At 43.4% G+C, this 22,539-nt stretch overlaps 1 protein-coding gene across 1 annotated transcript in view; it reads right to left on the minus strand.

The window, feature by feature from the left end:
• KREMEN1 (kringle containing transmembrane protein 1) overlaps window positions 1-22,539 on the minus strand; it is a 289,192-nt gene that overhangs the window by 130,797 nt on the left and 135,856 nt on the right. Inside the window, exon 2 of the mRNA XM_069214466.1 lies at window positions 14,383-14,545. Coding sequence (XP_069070567.1) covers window positions 14,383-14,545 — 163 coding nt within the window. The remainder of the gene's footprint in view (window positions 1-14,382; window positions 14,546-22,539) is intronic.

The raw sequence follows: 22,539 nt of genomic DNA on the forward strand, positions 1-22,539 counted from the left end.
TTTTAAATGCCTTGAAGTTTTATAAACACTGATCTGGCTCTGCTGACAGAAGACGCCCCAGAATCTGCATAAATACGAATAATTTAACGTTTGCTTTAACATTATACTTTACATTCAAAGGTTAAGGTAAACATCAGATAGATATGCTTTTATATGGTGGTAGCTACGGATTCAAAGCTGGTACCAGCTGCTGGACTTCGGGTGTACAGAGTCTAGAAAATGTCACGTATTCACTCACATAATGATGCTTAGTGCCTAGCAGCTAAGATGTGAACTCCGGCCACGAACTGCCCTCCTGGCGAGCCTGGTCCTGTTCCGCCACATTTCCTCTCAGTGTAAAGATAGGGTTCAGTCTCTATACCCTGGCAATCACGGGCTAGAACATCGATGTATAAATTCAGCCCTTTGCCTCTCTGAAATGATTGCTTCTCGAAGGAATTAGTTTATACTTCTGTTAAATCTGTGACCGCTCTGAAATCATCTCTTCTTTGCTGTTTGAGAGGGATATTTTATACATGGCTTTTCGCCGTATGGCCTAGCAGAGGAATTTCCCATGTAAGGTTTGAGAAGAATTCAGTTTCTGTTAAATATATGGCTTCTCTGAAATTATCAACTGTAATTGGTTTGAAAGGGCATCACTTTGTAGTCTGCGGAATGTATGATCTCTTTGTAATAAGCATCTCCAAGTCCGTTCCACTTATGATCTCCCTGAAATGTTGTTTCCCCTGTTGGGTCTGAGAGGAGTTCACTATACGTTTGTTAAACCCATGGCTTTTTGGGGATGGTTGCCGCTAAGGGGCCCGTGAAGCGTTCAGTCTGTATGTGTTTTCAGCCTATGAGCTCTCTGAAGTGATTGCCTCCATGGGATCTGAGATGGGTTCAGTTAATTATTCTGTACAGCCTATGCTCCATCCAAATGACTGCCTCTGTGGTTGCAGTGGCGCCCCCCTTTCTTGTTCAATCACGTTCCGTACAACTCTGTACTAGTGGCACCACACAGCTATTTATTCAATGCATTGTCTTTAACCGCTCTGTACAATTCACCTCTGTGCTTTTGGGGGCGAGGGTGTCTGATCAACCATTCGTCATTCTACGTGAGTATAGTAGGAATTCCTATCACATGCCCATGAAAAACTTATAGCTTCCTCTTAGTGCCCACTAGGGTCCCTGGAGACAGTTTGGTGCAGTTTAATCACCTATACAAATCCAAGCCACTCTGAAAGGTTATTTGCTCAATCATTAACCCCAATGTCACCATGAACTCTAAGGTGTTTATGTCTGTTTAATCCTTGGCTTCCTTAGGAAACACTATCGCCTTGTGGGGGTTAGTCCACACATCTTTTCATTCATCGAAGTCTCTGTGTGTGCCACCTGTATACTTGATTTGTAGATGGGGGGGGGGGGGAGGGGCAGTCTCCATGTCCCCTCAATCCATTATTATTTTAGTGGGCAACATTAATGGTGGTTTTGAAGATGTGGCAGATCCCTGGAAGGAATTAGACTAGGTTGGACAGTGTCTTCCAGATCAGCCCCAGGCAGCTTCTTGGCAGTCCTAACTTTGGTTCTCGGGAGACTTAGAGGAGAGGCTAAGTAGACGAAAAGCTTGCTAACTCTGCAGGAAATTGCAGAACAGCAATTTGGCCTACTTGTCAACCTCTCCTTGTTTAGCAATCCAGCAGGAAAGAAAAATGTTATCTCAGGCACTTGAAGCCATAAATTGGTGTAAAGCCGTGCCAATCCAGCAGTTTAAATATAGCGGTTTTACCTGGCACTCAGTAGGCTCCTCAGTGCCAGGTGCTGGCACTACCCCAAGCCAGTTCACACCACAGAATTTAATTGTGTCAACAGCTGCTTCTATTCAGAGTTTGAACACAGCTTCTGGGTTTTGTCTTATCTTCATCTTCTGGAAGGGGCTAGTCAGAGGTGGGGCTGGAATGAGGGTGGAGCTTTAATAAAAAAATCCTTCAGTGAACACTTGAATGAGTAACATGGAAGAACAAACAGGTATTCACCACTGGAAGGCACCACTGCTGAATACAGAAAGAATTAGGTTGGAAGTAAAATGGCTGCACAAAGAGGTGAACAGTGGAGGTCAACATGGGCCTTGACAGTGGCACCATCTGAGTGTATAGGAAAGAAGGATTAAGGTAAAGGGTGCCTTCATAGCATTATGTGAGGAAAAAATTATTGTGGTGAACCCTCTGAGCTCTATAGGGGAAAGGAGGATTTGGATGTTGGGTGCCCACTAAGCAGCAGCTAAAAAAAAGAGTACTGAGGTTATAGGTGTCTCCAGGCACTTTATGGACAAAGAGGTTCGAGAGATAGAGAAATATGTGGCAAACGAGGATTAACGTGAGGAATTCACTCAACGCAGAGGAGTATAATGGTGGGTACCTATGAGAGAGTAGAGTTGAGTTGTTGACACTGTTGAATTGAGATGTTATCACACACTTTCAGCGTTTAACACAGATGACAACATTTTTATTGGGGCCATAGGAAAAAAGAATACTGAAGATGATGCCTTAGTTGATTCATTTAGATCAGTCATGTTTTATACCCTATAATTGTAATGTCAGTATTCCCAGCCTCCTTGCACCTTTTTGTTTTACTGGCATCAAAATGTTTTAAACTTATTTTAACTGTTACGCAGTACATTACTTTTTAGATCTGTGTTGTTTGAACTGTCTGAACTGTTGGAACTGCTACGGGGAAGATTAGGCAAAAGGGGGGGAAAGCAAAAAAATTAATAAATTGAGGGTTTTGGCGACCATTTTTCGAGATTAAGAGCAGTTAGAGCTCTATCTTTTTTGGCCTGTTAACAATCAGTTTTGGCCTGCCTATTTAAGTGCAGCCATGGCACGGACGCATCGCTGGTGCACCAAAGGCGTGCCTACGACAAGCCTGACTGCGCCCAAACAGGCCCTGGGACCAGGGATGCTGCCTCTCAGCCAGCAGGTAAACATGTCTACTCTGCCTTAGCACTGCACGCCCTATGCTCCTTTACATTGAAAACCCGCAGACACTCACTTAGGCCCTGAGTTATATCTTTTTTTGTGCCTCATTTGCATTATTTTTTTATGCAAAACCAGCGTAAACTTACAAAATACAATTGTATTTTGTACGCTTATGCCGGAGTTTTGTGTAAAATAATGATGCAAATGCGGTGCAAAAAATGTATAAATCAGGGCCTTAATGCTTCAGAAGGGAGGAATAATTGCATACATTGCCCCTTTCAGTTTACCACCTCATGCTCCAACCTCTACCCTTTATTAATATATCTGAGGGTTCTAATAAAGAAACTGATAGTGCCTTGTGGAATCAGCTGAAAGCAAAGAAAGAATCAAAAACTGGCTGCTGCAAATTTTTTTGTTTGAATTGTCGCTCATTGAAGAAACACCAGCACAAACTGTTTGATTTCTTAATCGATCGAAACCCAGATGCCATGTTTCTTACAGAAACCTGGTTAACCCATAACTCCGGCCCGGATATGGTTGCAGCTCTACCGGCCGGTCATTGCATTGCTCATGTAGATCACACAGAAAGGGAAGGGGTGGGATTTCAATTATTTGTAAAGACAAGACTACCTGTAAGATTGAGAAGCTCAATATACTGGTTGCAAGGCTTTGAAGTTTGCTATCACTCTGACAAAGAAATTTACCATGTCAGGAGCTTTAATCTACTGTCCTCCAGGTCTCGTTGGTAACTGGTGTTTGGATCTTGTTGGAGGCTAGCCTTGCTATCCTTCAGCATGCTAACTTTGCTGTTTTTGGAGATCTTAATATACATCTAGAGGATACATCTAATATTGTAGCCACTTCCCTAATTGATGATCTCCTGACATTAGATATGAAGTTAATAATTAAGTTCCCTATTCATAAGGCAGGTCATCTGCTAGATCCTATATTTATAAATCTTGAAATGGCACAGGTGGATATACCTTTACCCTTGACATGGTCGGATCATATTGCAGTTCTTTGCTCCTTTTTAATAGACTTGTTGCCACATTGTCAAGACAAGCAGTCTATCGCCTCTAGCAGAAGCTGGACAAAAGTTGATATCCCTAAATGTAATGCGATTTTGGAGGATAATCTTTCTTCACTATACAACTCAGTGGAACTAGATATACCAATGATTGATGAATGGCTAAGGTCTTCCTTAGACACTTTAGTACCCATGACCTCAAAGAGGCATCGTTGATCTTTTCCCATGACGTCTTGGTACAAGCATGGCCCTTATAAGGAGACTTTTTTTTTAAAGTTAGAAACAGCTTGGCATAAAACTTATAGTAAGGAGGATAAGGCAATTTATAGTAATGCATTAATGTCCTAGTATAAAGCTTGTCGGGAAGCTAAATTTGGCTCTGTTTATGCAATATACACAAATTGGCGAAGTAGAACATGTTCTCATTAGGGGCATTGGCAATCCACACCATGGATGGACTCTTGGACCTTAGGCTACAGTGGCATTTCAGATACCTGAAATACTTGGGAACCAGAGTGGCAAACAACAATGAAGATTACAATAATCTGAATATACAGACAGAGTATTCACTAAAATTTTGGGAAATTTTCATCCAGGAAGACATTCCATTGGCTGTCAAGAGTAGAGTAGTGATGATTAAGATGGTAATTCTTCCTATTTGCTTAAATCTTTTTTAAGGAACGCTCTACGTTCTTCAAAAGCAAATATTCAGTGAATTGGATAGTACACTTCATTCTCTGGTCTGGGCATACGCTGAACCCAGAGTCAAGCAGAAGACTCTGAAATTGACATATGGGTGTGATGGACTGGGATTGCTGCATATGGAGTGTTACTGTCCGGCTGCTCAGCTACAGAAACTTGTATATGCTACAGAGCCTGCCTGAAGGAGACAGTATGCTGTTGGGAGGTTGTAACAGCATAGCAAAATGCTGCTAAAATACAGCTCTTGACCCCTTACCCACATCCATTAATGTAGCCTACTTGTCACTCCTGATGTTCAAATTTGGGGAATTGTTAACAAAATCTTTATTAAATATTATACCATTTACAATTGAAGCAACGCTTTGTGAGGGGGGCTGAAGAGTTTCCACAAAGTGTACCTCAAAGCTGGGGGTGGGTGTCCACTAATGGGTGGCTTGTTTGCGGAACAACTTTTCTGAGGTTTGAGATTTTGTTAGGCTTTACCTGAGGTCACTCCTTAATCAAAGTGCTATCAGTGTGCCTGATGGCCAGTCGACACACCTATCTGTGCCAAGCTACATCTGTTTAGACTGCTCAGAGGATGTTATAGTCTCACCCTGCAACTAGAACTGCAATGCAACCTCCCGGCTGTGAATGTTACTTGTTTTTTATCTTTTATCTGACTTATCGAGATACTTGGAAGTGACTTGTGAGTAGCAAGTCAAGCCTAACAAATTACCAATCAATTATTCAATAACCAAACAAACATGATTCAGAATCTAAAGTAAATAATTAAATACATACTCAAATAAACAAATAAATAAAGTGTGGTGTACTTGAGGAATACCCAATCATGGATACTGGAGACACACCTCTTCCTTTATTGCATTGCATGGTGAGAACCCTTCCTGTACCTCTATCCCCTTCAAGCCAATGGAGAGACAAATAAATCTAATGCAATGGTTGATGGATATCTTTCTTTTGCTCCACAGGTTAAGATTATTGCAGAAACTGGCAATGTCCAAATTAATATATTATCCACACTGTCACTGTTCCTTCATGCATAGAATTGCCTTGCTGCAGATGACTGTAATTTCCCACCTGAGTTGTAGACTGTATCTCCGACTACCACAACTAGCCATATAACCACCACGAATGCCCCTACACAGGTGATGACATCAGCCTTTGGGGGCAGATCTAGAAATCATCTTTGGCTAGCCAGCATTGGACTTAGTTGGCTGATCATGTCATCAATTGAGCTCCAAGTCTTACCTTTGATAGATGGAGAACTCTTCAGAGTGCAACCTTAGTATCTGCAACGATTACCGTGGTCTACTGACTACACATGTTCTTAAAGAAGTACACAGGGAACCTTCTATATTACCTCAAGATATCCCTATTTAAGGGTCAATAGAAAAGAAGCGACATCAAAAAGTGCTATGCCAAAGACCAAGTGGACTTCAAAGCTTATCTCTACAGCTGCAGTGGAATCCTTTAATATACCAGTAAAGCAGCTGTTGGCCTGACTGGCTAGAATATCCTTTCCCATGGCTTATTAGAAGATATTTATCCAAATGTTGGTTTGTTTTCTGCCATATTTTTGTACCATCTTCTGTGTACCAGTACAAGTATTCTGGCTGCCAGCACTATGATCTATTGGCAGGTACGTATGAGCATTTCTAAATCAATAAAACTACAAATACCAGTGCTACTTGCAGTGGTGCTCGACTGATCACACCTAATAGGGTAGAAATATCTTAACTTGAATTTAGTAACTGTGATTTTACTCTGCATTATAGAGGACTGGTGAATGTAAAGGAAGATGTGGCTCCTCCGCTAAGGCGGAGGAGCGTCGCCCCCCGCCAGCAGCAGCAGCTGCCAAACTTTTACAGTAAAATGATAATAAACTAGGTTTATTATTGATTTATTGTAAAAGGGGCGGGCCACGGGCTGTGACGAGTACTGAGGGGGAGTACTCCCCCTCAGTTCGCATGTATGTTTGGCCAGCCATTACTCGTCGAATGCGAATAGAGTAATAGGTACATGTAGGCTTGAACGGTTAAGGTACTGCTGTGATGAAATCCTGTGCTGGCAGCCTGTTTGTTGTTCTGTTGTGCTGACAGCTTAAATTACTTTTTTGAAAATGCAAAAGCAATAGTTATGCAGTTGCAGATCATTAGGCCAAAAAGCCCTCAAAGTTGGCTACTTCAGAGAAAATGGCTTTTACTGCTAAAAACATGTTGGGTTTTTCAATGGTATTTTTGGGGAATTCTTGGGACATTAAAAGTTATGCAACTCTTTGCTTCTTCATGGAAGCCAGATGCTAAATATAAAGCACATTCCTAAATGATATCTACAAGAAAGATGATTATGTTAAACAATCTCATAGAATGAAGGTTGTAGTAGATGGTTTTGGAAAAAAGTACTTTTATTTTGATAACATTAATGTATTTGTCAATTCAAACTCCTGCTAAAAATAATGAGATAATAAAACACAATTCCTAGAAATTGACAGAAGCATTGTCGCGTGTTGGGCACAGAGTTTTTAAATATGACTGAATTTTCTGTCATTTGCTAGGACTTGATAGAATCTGCTGGATAGCAGTAGCTCTGTAAAAGGGAGTGTCAAAGTATGATTTGTTGACTGTTGAATGGTTGCTGCCCTGAGAGGAATGGTGTAGGTACCAGTGACAGAATGTTAATATGAGTAGTTCCTTTTAGGATGGCACCGGATTAAGCTCTTTAAAGAAGCCCCATTGGAAGAATTAATTCTGGCCTTTTCCTTTTAAGGAGCGAAGAGTGAAGGCCCTGCTAACTGATAATTCTGACATGTTTGTATTGAGTTTCTAAAAGAGCTTTGGCACACCCTAGGTATGTGAGTAAGTTAATAGGGACTCAATTGACATCCTCATAGCGTGGGCAGACCCAGACAGAACCAGACAAACACTATTTTTTTGAGGACTGGTGTTATGGGGATGGTCCCAGTAGTGTGTTTATTTACTTTCAAGCAAGTGTATCAAAAAACCCTAAAGCACAGTTATATTTGCCTTGGTCCACTTTGTACAAAGCATCAAAGCGTGCGTGGAGTTAGAATAGTAAATACACACTTCATTGTGGTCAATGGCCTGTCTTCATATTGATTGGTATGAAATGTTGTGTGGGAGTGTGTGTGCAAATCTGTGTGTACTTGTTTGCCCTTAGACAGTTAAATCACATGTGATTCAGGGCGACTTTGCGGGCCATCTTTAGGGCAGTGCGACCAGTGCAACCATACCTGACGCAGACTATGGTGGGGGGGCCATGTGATAAAAGATAACTTATGGGTTTAAAAGCAGGTGAAAATAACTCTGATGATTAATGTTCCTATTGCTGAGAGACTAGTATTTTGTCAAGTGGCAGTTTTGACTCATCATAAAGTAGGGCAGAGGGTTATTGTGCCTGTTGAAAACAGGGTGTACCATGCAGAGCAGAAAACTGAGCATGAGTGAGCCATGAGTAGCACTATAAAAAATAAATGTATGTCATAGAGGGGCTATGCAGAGATGGGGGGCACTGTTGGGGAGTGGTATTGAAGGGATTCGAGGAGATGAAGGTCATGTGGGGGTGCCAAAAAAGACAGTCGCACTGGGTGCCACCAGCACTAAAGCTGGCTGTGTTCTTAAACACAATAGATTCTCTCCAACTTGTATGAACAGATAGATTCAATGGTCTTTGTTCAATGAACACACTCACCTTCAAACAAACTCTTAACCCATCTTAAAAATGCCATCCTGTTGTTCCTAAATACCTCTTTCAATTGCCTGTGAACCAACCAAGTATTAATGTTTCCACCTACACATACAAGCGTTTACATTCCTCACTGCCCAAAGCACTAGTAAATCCTTTCTCTTGACAACTGATTACTTCTACTTAGATTCCATTGGCAAATAAATGGAAATCCATTGACTTGAGTCAGTATTTCACCCATTTCATATGTGCACCAACATTAAAGAGATCACACTCTGATGTCCTTTGTCTAAATGACTGATTGTGTGTGCTTCACTCAAACCCTTTTTATCTCACTCATGTCATTCCTACACTTTCCATTCCAAACATCTGCACCTTTCTTAACCAAAGTTTGTATATTTATACTTAGGCCCTCATTTAAACTTTGGCGGTCCCACCAAGGGACCACCAAAGCTGCAGGAGGATGCAGTAGCATCCCTCATCCCCTATTACAATGTTCCCAACAGTCTGACCTGCGGTAACATTCCAATAGGGCATTCCTGCCAGTCTGACCGGCAGGAACAGTGCTATGAGATAGCACTCAGCTCCCTTGAAGGAGCTGAGTGCTATCTCGTAGCACAGAGGGGGCCAGACAGCACCCTTGGAATGTGCACTGTCTGCAAAGCGTACAGTGCGCATTCCGAGAGTGCTAGGAAAGGGGGGCCCCTGCCATGTTGGTGAAAGTGCCATGAAAAGGCTGGCGGTGAGGGGAGTTGTGATCAGCCAGGTGTGCTAAATTGAGCGCCACCCTGGCTGAGTACAACTGTGACTGCCGTCATGCTGTCAGGAACCATGTTGCCAGCGGGGGTGGCAGTCCCCTGAGGGTCCGTCAGTCAGGGTAGTAATTGGGCAGTCCGACCGCCCGTAATGCAGAAGTGTGACCGTCAATGCAAGTGTGGCAGTCCTTGGACTGTCACACTCATAATGAGGCCCTCAGTCCTTTAATTGTAGTTATTGATCAGTCTGATACAAAATGCTGTGATACCCAATAATACATAAACTGCTCCAGAGACTTCACATTGTTAGATAAGATTTATTTTTTACAACCTACTTTCTAGCTCCAAACTATGTAGTTCCATTACCAAATTGACATACGTGTAAAAGTGCATTTCACATCCTTGAGGATATGCCTAATCTCCTCCAATGTTCTTTTAACAGACCTCCGACCTTTCACCATGTTAACAGACATCTTGATGGCATCTCGCTCCCAAACAGCAAGATGCCATCTTAGAAAACCTTCACACCGAAGGCTGTATTGTGCAATAGAATACTGAAGCTACTGACAGCAGCCCAAACGGCCTTCTATGAAATATAAAACTCTCACTTCTGAAATAATAATAATGTACTTGTGGGACCCTAGGAATAATCTAAATTCACGTATATAATGACAAGAAATCTAAAGTAATTAAAGCACTTGAATCCCGCAGAACTGTGACGATTGATGTTGGGGAAGGGATGTCTATGAACAATGAAAAACCACGACGGTAAGCCCTCTCTGGCCCACTCACAAGCTTGCAGATCCTAATAACTTCCTTGCTGCCACAATTTGAATTATCAGTTTCTTTGCCTCCACACACTTGAATACAAGGGGATCAAAACAGCCTCCTCAAGTCCAATTTTACAGCAGTGATTTAAAGTCACTGGAGTATTAGACACCTTAGCTACTACCAGATCTATATGATCCTCTCAAGCGGCAGACAAAACGTTTCAGACAACCTCGTGTATTGCTAAACACTTGATGAGATATTCATTGACTGCACAATCTAGGACTAAACCAATTTAAAAAACAGCATTCTCACTACCTTACACTTCATTACTTGAAGATGACAATTAACTTACAATGGTTTCTAATTATTTTTGTCAAGGCCACGCTATGCCATGCTATACACCTTTGTCATAGTCTCACACTCTCCAAGATCTAACTGGCACATTGCTTAATCACTTTGCTCTCTAGACTGATTACTGGATTATGTACATGTCAATATAGCAGAAAGGGAGAATTAATGATTGAATAGCACCTTTCTTGATGGGCATGCCAGACACAAGGTTTAAAAGAAATGCTTGTCAATGTGAATTACAAATGGACTTATACAGAAGGATGACAAGGGCTGTATTTGGACTCCGATGAAGTCCTAGGCAGATTCATGCCTGTACGAACATGGATGTTACAATTGTATCCTGTATCCAAAATATAACTCATATTGCAATCTATTTTTTAATTATTTTGTTAGACATTGGGTTTCTGGTTGGCTAGGGTATGCACCTAAGCTAGGCAGAACCCACCCACTCTAGTCAGGGTGAGGGAGTTACACACCCAAGATAAACCCTGCTCATCCCCTTGGTAGCTTGGCACGAGCAGTCAGGCCCATCCCAGAGGCAATGTGTAAAGCGATTGCACAACACACACAACACACACAACACATGTGATGCACTGTCCCCACCACAAAGGAAACACAACACCCAGTTATATAAAAATAAACTGTATTGTACACAACATCATTAGACCAAACACAACATGTGAGTAATACCCTGCTACCAGAGCTTAAGTAATAAAAACGTGCCGGTGCCCAAAGCCCTCCTCTTAAACACATGGCTGCTGCAATTAAATGTGCAAACATGGAATACCAAGGCAGCGTAATCCTGAATTCATCTCTGGCCTCTTCAATCGATTTGCAGCCACTCCCTGTCCCTTCAGCTCACTTTAACAGCTTTCTGCTTTCTCCCATTTGACACTTTTTCATTTTTCTCTTCCTCTGTCTTTCCCATTTGTGTCTTTTGCTCTCAATAAATGCTTGAGGCAGAAAATTAAGTCCCGACCCTCAAAAATAAGTGCTGGTGCTCTGCACTGGAAACAACAAGCACAAATTAAGCACTGCCTGCTACCCATGCAGTTGTCAGAACATTACAAGGTATTATTACTCTGTGAAAGCCATCAGTAGTCACATAGAACATATAGGTTACTGGTTATCCTGCAAAATAAGCAATAGTCAGGTAAACATTACTAAAATAATGCACATGTCATAGTAAACATAAATGCCCATAAAGGGAACATCAGAAAACACATGGCAAGTCAGAAAAACATATCACCATAAAGACAGGATCGGCACTGCCAAGACATTATCATGACTGTGCATAGTATAACACGGTAACAAAAGCTCATAGCTCAAAACAACAACATCAGCATAAATGTACCTAACACCATGGCAGAAATGCATCTGTTATTTGGCAATAGTCTCACCAGATCTGGTGAGTGTGACCTGTCCTCCGCCCTGGGTGCAAAAACAAGAGGGGCCAAAACAGGAACATCCGTGTCCCCACTCTCGTAGCACCTCTGATGGATCGCGATCCCAGAAAGCCGTGATGGGGAGAACGGGTGACCCCACTCCTCAAATAGGGGCCACCTCACTGCTCTCACCCTCAGCCAGGCTGCGGCTCTCCTGCCCACCGGCGAGGGCACAAGTAATTCGATCAACACTCTGTGTGTTTGACAACAGGACTGGGGCTCCAGTACGACAGGGGACCTCCGTCAAGGTTTCTTGCCCGTGAGCCTCACAACAGGAATGGGGACCTTGTGGAGCTGGGGGCCTCCGAAGAGGCTTCCACCCCACCCTGGCAATGTGCCGTCACCCTATGCGGTGAGCGAGCCTCCGCCAGCCCTCCAGGGCCGCAGCGGTGAAGGCACCAAAGTGGATGCCTGCCTGTGCCCGCACAAGGGGTATGCAGTCAGTGGCAGTTTCTCCTAGTGACCCAGCAGGTTACAAGTCAGCACAGCAGCAGAAATCCAAGGCTATTCCTGGTGAGTCCCTCCAGCAGCATTCGGTGTCCATTTCTTTAGGAAGGTTAATCCCATGTACTTATACTCATTTTTGCACAACACTTTCAAAGAGGGGGAAAGGAGGTTCCAACCAGTTACCACTGGTTCTGGGAGTGTCTCCCCTCTCCTTCAGCACAAGCTCCAGAGATCAGTTGAGGGTAAACAAGCCCTTTGTGTGAGGTCAGGGCACAGCCTTTACAAATGCTGGCGTGACCCGCCTCCTCTTCTCTCAGCCCAGGAAGACCATTCACAATGTAGATGCACCTCTGTAACACCTCCACCCTCCCTGTGTTCAGGCTGTCTGAAAAGTATGCCCAAAGCCCAGCTGTCACCCTGCCCCAGACATGGATTGAAGTCAAGCTGCAAAACACCAGGGTCATAAACACAGAGAAATGCTCACTTTCTAGAAGTGGTATTTCTTTAATGGTAATAAAAAATCCACCTACACCAGTAACAACCATACCAAACATGCCTATGCTACCCCTCATAAATCAGACAACACCCCCTAGTCGTAAGGCAGGGCATTTCCAATACAATCCTATGAGAGAAAGAACACTCACGGCAATGAGATACCAAATAGGCTGTTTGTCACTACCAGGGCAGGCCTCACAACCAGGCACATGTCCTGCCTTCTTCATACATAGCACCCTGCCCATAGGGATAGCTAGGGCCTACCTTTGCATGACTTATATGTAGTAAAAGGGGAGTTCTGGGCCTGGCAAGTCAATTTAGATGCCAGGTCCCTGTGGAAATAAATTGGGTGCGCAAGGCCAGCGTTAGCAGACCTGAGACAGGTTTGAAAGGCTACTTCTGTGGGTGGCGCAAGCAGTGCTGTAGGCCCACTAGTAGCATTTAACTTACAGGCCCTGAGTATAAGGGATACCACTGTACAAGGGACTAAATTAAATGTGCCAATTAGGTGTAAGCCAATCATGCCAACTTTAGTAGGGAGAGCACCTGCATGTGCACTTTAGCACTAATCAGCAGTGATAAAGTGCTCAGAGTCCTAGAGCCAACAGCAAGCGGTAAGAAAAAATAGGAGGAAGGAGGCAAAAAGTTTAGGGATTTCCCTGCTAAAAGGGCCAGGTTCAACATATTTACGTACAATAATTCAGGTTTACAAAATAAATTAATGTAATGCTTAAAGAAATAACAGTGTTGGGTGCTGTTATTTATTCTGGCTGAAGACATGCTGAAGACTTCACTCTGCAGGGTAATCATACAGGAGGAAAGGACGCACTGCAATTATAATGATGAGATGTATTATGTCATCTCTTGGCTCTCGTTTGGGTGGCTGGGAGGCGTTGTCAGGCTGCTTATACTTTTAAATACGGAGAGAGTCAGATACCGTATGTTATTTACCATAGAGCCCCATGCAATTGCCAAAAAGGGTTTAATATGCCCACTGGCTGGGTTTATGAAGAGTATTTATATTTTGTGATGTCAGCCTCTTCAACATTCAACCAGGCTTTACAGTCATTCTTGTAGCAATGCTGACACCAGCTATGAACTTGGTGAAATATGCAATTTGAACAGAAACAACTGCAACAAGAAGTATGTTTTGGATCAGAACAGCGTTGAATTTGTAATAAAATAATGGCTGTTTTAATATAATCCTAACCAAATGGTATGCCTCCCCATGCCCTTGATGAGAAAAATAATTTGGCCAAACTGTAATCAATACCAGAGAACTTCGGTCAAGATGTAGTTGATTCATTCAAAGTCTAAGATCGGGGCTTCATTTAAAATGTAAGGCTATAGAGATGGAAAATGAGAATCTCTAGTGTCAAAAATTAGGGCATGTGGTACTGAGTTCACCAAAAAATTACACTTCGAAATATCAAGTGTAGTCGGAGTGACCAAGGAATGAAACTCTTAAACACTGCATTACGCAGTAGCATCTGGCATGAAGCCTATATGTAGTTCTCTACATTGAAAACCTCCCTCTTCACATTTGAAATTAGCCTGGAGCAACAGCTAATGGGGTGCAAGATGTATTGTACATGTCCCATAGTAAATGTCAGGGGACCAACAAAAGCTGATTGGAGGAAATGGTGGCCAATATACACCCTACTAAGTCATAGAATGGAAGGCAACAAGCTGATACCATGTCCTTGAAGAGCTCAGGTCCTGAAGCTTACCTGCAGTAGTTGTGTTCTCCTAGTCCACCTTCTCCGTTGGGATATTTGAGGGTATTGTAAGGATGTTGGAAGGTTTCGTTCCAGAAGAGGCACGGCTTCCCACCTTGTGGGGATGTTTGATTCTGGGCACCTCTGTAATCTGCACCGTTTGCTGTGTAGCAGTCTGAAAGTAGATATAAATATGACAAATTAAATACCCAACTGGAAAAATTGGTTCTTGCAAATTAAAGAGATGCTCAAATCACAAGACGTAATTTTATAATAATAGTCTTATTTAAACATTTCACAATAGACTAGCAGATTTGAATAGATCATGTTTGTACCTCGGAATTCAGTAGCAGTTCAAAAATGTATAGTGTGTGAAAGAATATCAGAATACAAAATTAGATCCATGTTGGTTTAAATCAAGAGAGTAGTTTCTTCTGCAAGCTGAATCTATCTTTTTTTCGTATTTTACTAGGGCTTTGTTCGAAAAAAAAGAGAGAAGCTGAGTTTATTAGCGTTCTACCTAGAATACACCGACTTTACCTAGCCCTGTGTGCTGCTGTGAGGCTACAACATCCTCCTGAGCAATTGTGTCTAGGACATCGGAGGCAGGATTGCTGCACTTTTCCCACACTACATAAACAGTTGGCATTACGTGACTCACCTTCGTGTTTAACGCATCACAGTCAAGCCTCCATCTTTGCTTGCACATTCATGTATAACCACTCAAAAACACTGTCACTTCTTCCTATCAAAAGTCTTGAATCTAGCTAACACCCCCTGTCCACTTCTTAGATTCTAGGACACTTTAACACATTGGCAAGATGATCACCACAAATTATACAGGCACCGTTTAGTGAAAGATACAAACAGCCTTCAGTTCTCTCAACACTGCCTCACTCATATATAGAACAGGCCAGAGCCCCGAGAGCCCTTTCTCTGAGGTGCCAGCCTCAGCTTTTCTAGCACCATTCTTTATGTGGTCTGACCTTTCCCTGTCCCGAATCTTGGTCCTCACTACTCAATAAACGTTTCGCTGACGATCTCCAACTTCTCGCATTCTCTGGTGGTCCCTTGCCAACATTTAAAAATTGCTATGTTTCTCTCGGGTTCCGAAATGCGCACATCTTATTGACCAGGCTAAATAATTGCGTCTCTAGCCTGGAATTACTAATCTGTACATTCAGCGAATGTAATGTGAATTGTAAATGTATTTATATAGCGCTTATTACCCCTGACAAGCTACTGAAGCGCTATTTCATCCTTATGAGGACATGAAAGTCCGTACCTCTGCCCATTACTCCTCTCCTAACCTCTTGAGATCTCTGCAGTGAAAGTATGGTCTCTTTCGTGGACACATCAGCCACTCTCGAAGCCATCATACACACATCTAGTCCCTGCATTATATTATTAGTACTGATGAGTCCCACCAAGTGTCAACATTAATATCATAATGGAGTCTCTTGCTATTTACACATATTCCATTGCTGTGATCATTAAGCATGTAAAATCATCAGCATCACCCTCTGGAATGCAACTACTGTCGAACTGAGCCTACACGATTTTACCTATCTTAGAACAGGGTAGATGACGATGGAATTGTTCCATGGGCCCTACACCTCTTGACAGGTTTTGTAATATACTAGAAAAACCTCACATTATGAGCCATTAATGAAGTTCAGGTGGAATAAAGGTGACATTAGGGGACAGTGTTGACACACAGGATAGTGGCAACTTGGGAATAAGGCAGATATTGGACATGGTGTAGCGACAAAGAAAGGTATAAATATCAGTGAGGTTGGAGGACAGTATATTGAGGTCAGGATTATATTACACCCATTATATTAACTACTTCCAGATTGAAGTTTTAAACATGTTATTACTATTCCTATGTCCAAAAACAGTTACCATGTGATATAGTGGTTAGGTCAATCTACTGGATGTAATAAAAGAGTCACGTGAAATAATGCATGTAATATTGTCATAGTATACCCCCAGGAATCATACTGACAGAGAATAGTGCCAACTGCAGGCGTAATACTGATATTGGGAATAATGATGACACAAGAAACATTGTCCTAATGGCCATCACCAGAGAAACATATTTAAGCTAAAAGCACACATTTGGGAGAGGTTATTCTTGAGGAAGGTACATTCAGATGGCTATGCCACACACACAGTCCACATCCAACAAATTTGTTGTGTGAAAACATATTATTCTACTTAGCCACTTAGATGTAGCAAAGGGTTTTTCCCATTCTGTGTCAATGGGAAAATGTATTCGTACATATGGCCCTTAGTCACACAACTCAACACACAAGTAGCTGGGAAGAGTGGCCACGTACCTCTTCAGTGTACATATAATGTGCTTGTTATTAATATCTGACACCTTGCAGTGTCAAAGTGGTGGCCTGGCACAATTTCAGGCCACTGCCATGATGACAGAGGCTCTTCCGGGAGAGAATGAGAGGGCATTTCATACATAGGAGCAAGTCTCCAACTGCAACAAAGGTTATAATTACAAAAGGTCACAAATCTGGGGAACCATGGGGGCGGGGTGGGAGTTGTGCTGCAAATGATAATGCAACCACTGGGAATAGTGCGGTCAAAGAGATTATTGCCAAAACTGGAAAGAGTGCTGACATTAGAAAAACTGCTAAAAATTGGAACAGGGCCAACATAATGAACAGTGCTGACCTTTCAAATAATACTGAAGATGGCAGGGGTTGATGCTGATGCAAAGAACAATGGTAGGCACTGGAAACAATGCTGATTTTGGGTGTTAGTGGTGATATTTGTAAACAGTGTCAGCATTTAATATATTGCTGACAGAATGAGAATGGTTTCGACTTATCTAAAAGCTTGACATTGGATACAATGTGCTGATAAGAGAACTGGGTGCCATATTGTGAGGAACAAAGTTACTGGAAAGAGAGGATATATAGAGGCAAGTGAAAGTCTGAAACGAGGTCACACTGCACTTTTTGTGTGGTGGGGTGCACTGAGGCTCACACACTGCTTTTCCCAAAGTTGGGGCCTGTACGTCGTGCCGACAGCCGGGGTCTACCTAGTACCCCTTGCTGGTCCCACATTGAGGCTGACATTATTCTCAGTGTGCCCTGGAGCCGCTCTCGCATATTGTTCCTGGGTCAAGGGTTAACGCAGGCCCCCGTGGCACACGGGATACCCCACCACTCAGGGAGTCCCCATTTAGCAATGAATATCTGTGGGATATAGAAGAATGCGTGGCCCCTCACCACAGTTTGGCGAGTGGACGTATCATTTTGGGGTACGCCACTGGTTTGGACCGAGGTTCGCGCTGTGATTTGGCATCCCTCTAGACCACGATGCGGCCGGTACAAGTTTCCTCTCAGTGGGGTACGCACCCGCTTTGAAGTTGCCAGGACCCACTCTGAGGAAACCCATGAATTTCTCGGTGTGGCCTATGCCTGCTCCCAGGTTCGCACTCCGCTCTCCGGCCCGTGTCCGTTCTGAGGCTCATCTGGAGCGCATTCCTTCCCGCCACATTTTTTACGAGACTCTGTAACACGTTAGTATAGAATGTAGAGGCACCTGGGACTCATTTCAAGAAGAATAAAATTCAGTGTGTGTTTTTAAGTGGCCCTTTCTTTTCAAGTTCATTGTCTTTGACTCTCTTCCAGTACCACCGCCTCCCCTCTCCCCGCGCCCTGGCTGAACCCGGAGCTGCACTCCCGCGCGCTCGTTCACAGAATGGAAAGCTGCCAGCTGCATCCAGATCTCTCCACGACCCCTCGGAGGCCACAACTTGGAAGAAGGGCTCGTGCGGGAACAACGGGGCGCAGACCTCCCAAAAGTAGGAAGTCGGAAACACAGACAATCTGGGGTCCTAAAACGGGAGAGGCCTCATCTTAAGAAAAGATAGATCAAGCTTTTAGCAACAGAGTCGCTTTCTCTCAGCCGAACGTCCCTGTAAAACCGGTGGGTCTGGGGGCTGGTTCTGACACACATCAGCATCCCTTAACAAGTTGCTGACTTTGTATGAGTCCTATGACCTTTCCAGAGCTCCATACTCTCGGTACTCTGTAAGGTTGGTAGGGCTGGGACGGAGTACATGCGCATCATACTTTCCTTAACACGCGTCTGCCTCTACATGAGCTCCAAGTCTGTCGTGGATTCGCCAAACAAGCCTAAACCCATCTAGACATCTCTGCCCAACTACATCGAGGCGGATGCAGTTATAACACAATACAACACATTCAGATAAGTAACTCCGTACAACAGCATCGTATTTGTCCAAAAGAAACCCATGCCTCGAATTTCGAACTTGAAAAAAAATAGCAATATTGTGAAGGAGTTCAGGAATAGCCATAGATGGGAGAGGTGGGGCATGTTTACTGTAGATCTTCCATCCCCCAATGTCTGACTGTTATCGAGTATCTAAGTGTTCCTTTCTAAACCATCTGTGTGTATATATATATATATATACATATATATATATATATAGCTCTGCTAGAAAGTCTCTAAAAGATTGTGGATTTTGAAGAGGGATCGATGACTCATTTAATTGATTTCCACAATTTTTTTAGCGGGGAAACACTTTTTATTTCATACAATTTTTTTTAGAATTACAAACCTACTACTGAATGCTAAAACGTCTGGCTCCTTTCACAGATGTTTAACTATTTCCCAGAACACCTAGTACTGAAACCATAAACGAGCGCTGAGCGTTGACAATTCTATTAACTTGGCTCTGCTAAAATAGTTTTGTTCTTTCAGTGATCATTACAACTCTGCCTGCCTTTCACATACCGGCTCAGAGCGAAGTCTTCTTAGACATTCGAGCCAAAAAAGAGCCAAGCTTGCATGTGGCTACTGACTGTCAACATGGTCTAACACAGTGGTATCCAACCTTTTCTGTAGTAAGACCTACTTACGTTCAATGAAAATCAATCCGAGCTACTAGTAATATTTGCGTTGTAATAGTGACCCTATCAGACACAATTAGATTAAAGATTGTCAGTAATCACCACCTCAGACAATCAGACGGGGCTTCCTACAATGATGTGAAAAAGTCTTTGTCAATTTTTAATGCCTTTGCATACACACTTTCCAATTTTTGAATAGATATATTAATTAAACTAACAAAATATTTTAATTCAATGTACCAGGGTGCACACAGGAGAGCTACTTATTGGTAGCTGTAGAGCTACCAGTAACTTGCGAGCTACTCTTTGGAGAAGCCTGCTCTAACCTTATGCACCAAGAATTGCAGATAAAGCATTAAACCTTTGATAAACAATGGGAGAAACATGAGATCAGCCCTGGCTGCCCAGCTTGCAAACTGTGTGATCAATTTTTGAAACTGCCTTTACTGAGGATTTTATCACAACATATCATGCTCACATTTTCAAATGCAAGATAACAGTTACAAAAATGATGTAGCGTATCTGATTTCAAGTTGTGATCCACATTGTAGCTCAGTGTGGGTAGTGGATCTGGGTGATGTGACATTGTAGTGGACCCTTGCAGGGCCACGGAATGAATTGCACTGACCATGTGGAGCAATTCTGTGGCCTGTGGGGCATTGGGCTCAAATGTCAGGTCAGAAAATATGTGTACTTCTCTATGTAGGAACGGCTGGGTGGAGGAGGGGAATAACTAAACAGTAGTACAAACGTGAGTGGAAGGTATGTCGACAGAGGGGTAGTAGCTAGTGGGTGTTTGAGTGGGCTGATGTGAGCAGTGAAACAGCGAATGTCTTTGAGGTCAGTTTCCCGCCCATTTGGAGCGATAATGGTTTATGGGGACCAGTGGGGCCTGGTAGGGTCTGTGGCCAAGGGCCAGGGCCGGCCATGAAGACCTAGGGTATTTGGGCAGTTCTATGTTGGGCTATCATGGGAGGGGTCGTCTTTGCATACCAAGTCCTGAAACTGCTTGCACATGGTATGCTGCTATACACCAATTTCACACAAAGGGAGCGACCCCTTAGGCAAGTGTCGTTCCCTAGGGGGCACATTTATTTTAAGGCATTTCTGCCCCCAGTGGGGGCAGATTGGCCTATTTTTATTAGGCCAATCTGCCTCCAAGGGGGCAGAAACCACTAGGCACCAGGGATTTTTTTCTTGCGCTAATTTCAGGCAAGAGGAGCGACCCCTTAGGCAAGGGTCGCTCCCCTGGGGGGGCGGAATTTATTTTAGGCCATTTCTGTACCCATTGGGGGCAGAGCAGCCTATTTCTATTAGGCCAATTTGCCCCTGGGGGGGGGGGAGGCAGAAGCCACTTAGGCACCAGGGATTGGTATGTGTGTATGTGTGTGTTTTGTTTGGGGGGGGCAGCCCCGTGGGAAAAGGTTCGCTCCCCATGGGGGCACATTACTATTGGCCATAGCTGCACCCCTTGGGGGCAGATAGGCCAATTTTTTGAAGGCCTATCTGCCTTCAAAGGGGTGCAGAAAGCCCACCAGAGACCAGGGAAGATTTATTTTTCAAAAACAGAGGGTGAGGGTATGCCCTGTCCCCCACCCCATATAAATGGGGCCAAAGTTGTTCTGCCCACCGTTAGGCAGATGTGGCAGTTACCCCCGATCCATTCCCCAGGAGGGGGGGAGGAAGCCTACTAGATGCCAGGGAATTAAAAAGAAAATAGTGGGTGGTGGCTACTGACCAGTATGGCCATGGTTATGCCCCCATCCCAACTGAAGGGAGTAACAGTCTTTCAGCTCTACCCTGCACACTAAAACATCTTATCCCACGGCAAGCAAGAGGACATTTGATTGTTTTGGGTTTTGGTTTTACATTTGGGCCATGAGAGCTTGTCTGTCCCTCAAACTTTTCCCACTTATAAAAGGGCTGCACTTTTTGGACTGTGGGACACTTCCATGTAGGAAAATCTACAAGACCTGGACACATATGAAAACTAAACATCTGGGTGAGTCCAGGGTGGTGTGCTTAACATGCACCCGCACCACTTTCTTATGCACAATGGCCTGAAAACCTCCAACTTTGCTGGAAATCAAACATTTTTCCACATTTTTGCAATGTAACCTTCTGGAATCTGCAGGAATCCACAAAATTCCTACCACCCAGCGGTGTCCCATCTATAACGATAAAAAGTCTGCGCCACTTGTCGGCCTAAAAATGTTTTATTTCAAACTGCCCTTTTAGATCTGCTTTTGTTCCCCCTCAATTTCAATATGTTTTTGACTCTTCCCTGTCACAGGCACTTGGCCCACCTACATAAGTGAGGTATCATTTTTACTGGGAAGCTGAGGGGAACGTTGGGTGGTAGAAAATTTGTCCCGGTGCGGTGATCCCACACAGAAATGTGTGAAAAATTTGATTTTTTTAAGCTAAATCTGAGGTTTGCTGAGGATTCTGGGTAAGAAAACACTGGGGGATCCACGCAAGTCACACCTCCCTGGACTCCCTCGATTATCTCTTTTTCAGAAATGTTTGGGTTTGGTAGGTTTCCCTATATGGCTGCTGAGCCCAGGACCAAAAAAGCAGGTCCCCTCCCCCGCAAAAACAGGTAGTTTTGTATTTGATCATTTTGATGTGTCCACATAGTGTTTTGTGGCATTTCGTTTCGCGGGCACTGGGCCTACCCACACAAGTGAGGTACCATTTTTATCGGGATACTTGGGGGAATGCTGGGTGGAAGGAAATGTGTGGCTCCTCTTAGATTCCAGAAATTTCTATCACCGAAATGTGAGGACAAAGTGTTTTTTGTGACAAATTGTGAGATTTGCAAAGAATTCTGGGTAACAGAACCTGGTGAGAGCCCCACAAGTCACCCCATCCTGGATTCCCCCAACTCACTACCCATTCCCAAAAGCCACTTAGTTCGAAAAGAAATATCAGCCAAATCCCTTTATCTAACCTGGAAGAAAAAAATCACCTCCCTTCTACCTCCCCCTTCGTCCAACCTCTCCACGACAGAGTTAACCACCCAATACAACTCGACCATAACCACCATACTTGATCAGTTAGCCCAACTAAAACTGAAAAGACTGCGAAGCACCCCATCCAGAGCCTGGTTCAACACTGATCTCAATTCAGAGAGGAGACAACTAAGAGCTGCTGAAAGACTCTGGAGATCCGACCCCTCCTCCACCCACATGGAGCAGCGTAGAAGAGCACGGAGAAGTTACAAAAAACACATACACAAAGAAAAAAACTCCTTCTTCTGTAA

The sequence above is a fragment of the Pleurodeles waltl genome, chromosome 11, assembly GCF_031143425.1.
Source record: "Pleurodeles waltl isolate 20211129_DDA chromosome 11, aPleWal1.hap1.20221129, whole genome shotgun sequence".
In the NCBI taxonomy this organism is placed as follows: Eukaryota; Metazoa; Chordata; class Amphibia; order Caudata; family Salamandridae; genus Pleurodeles; species Pleurodeles waltl.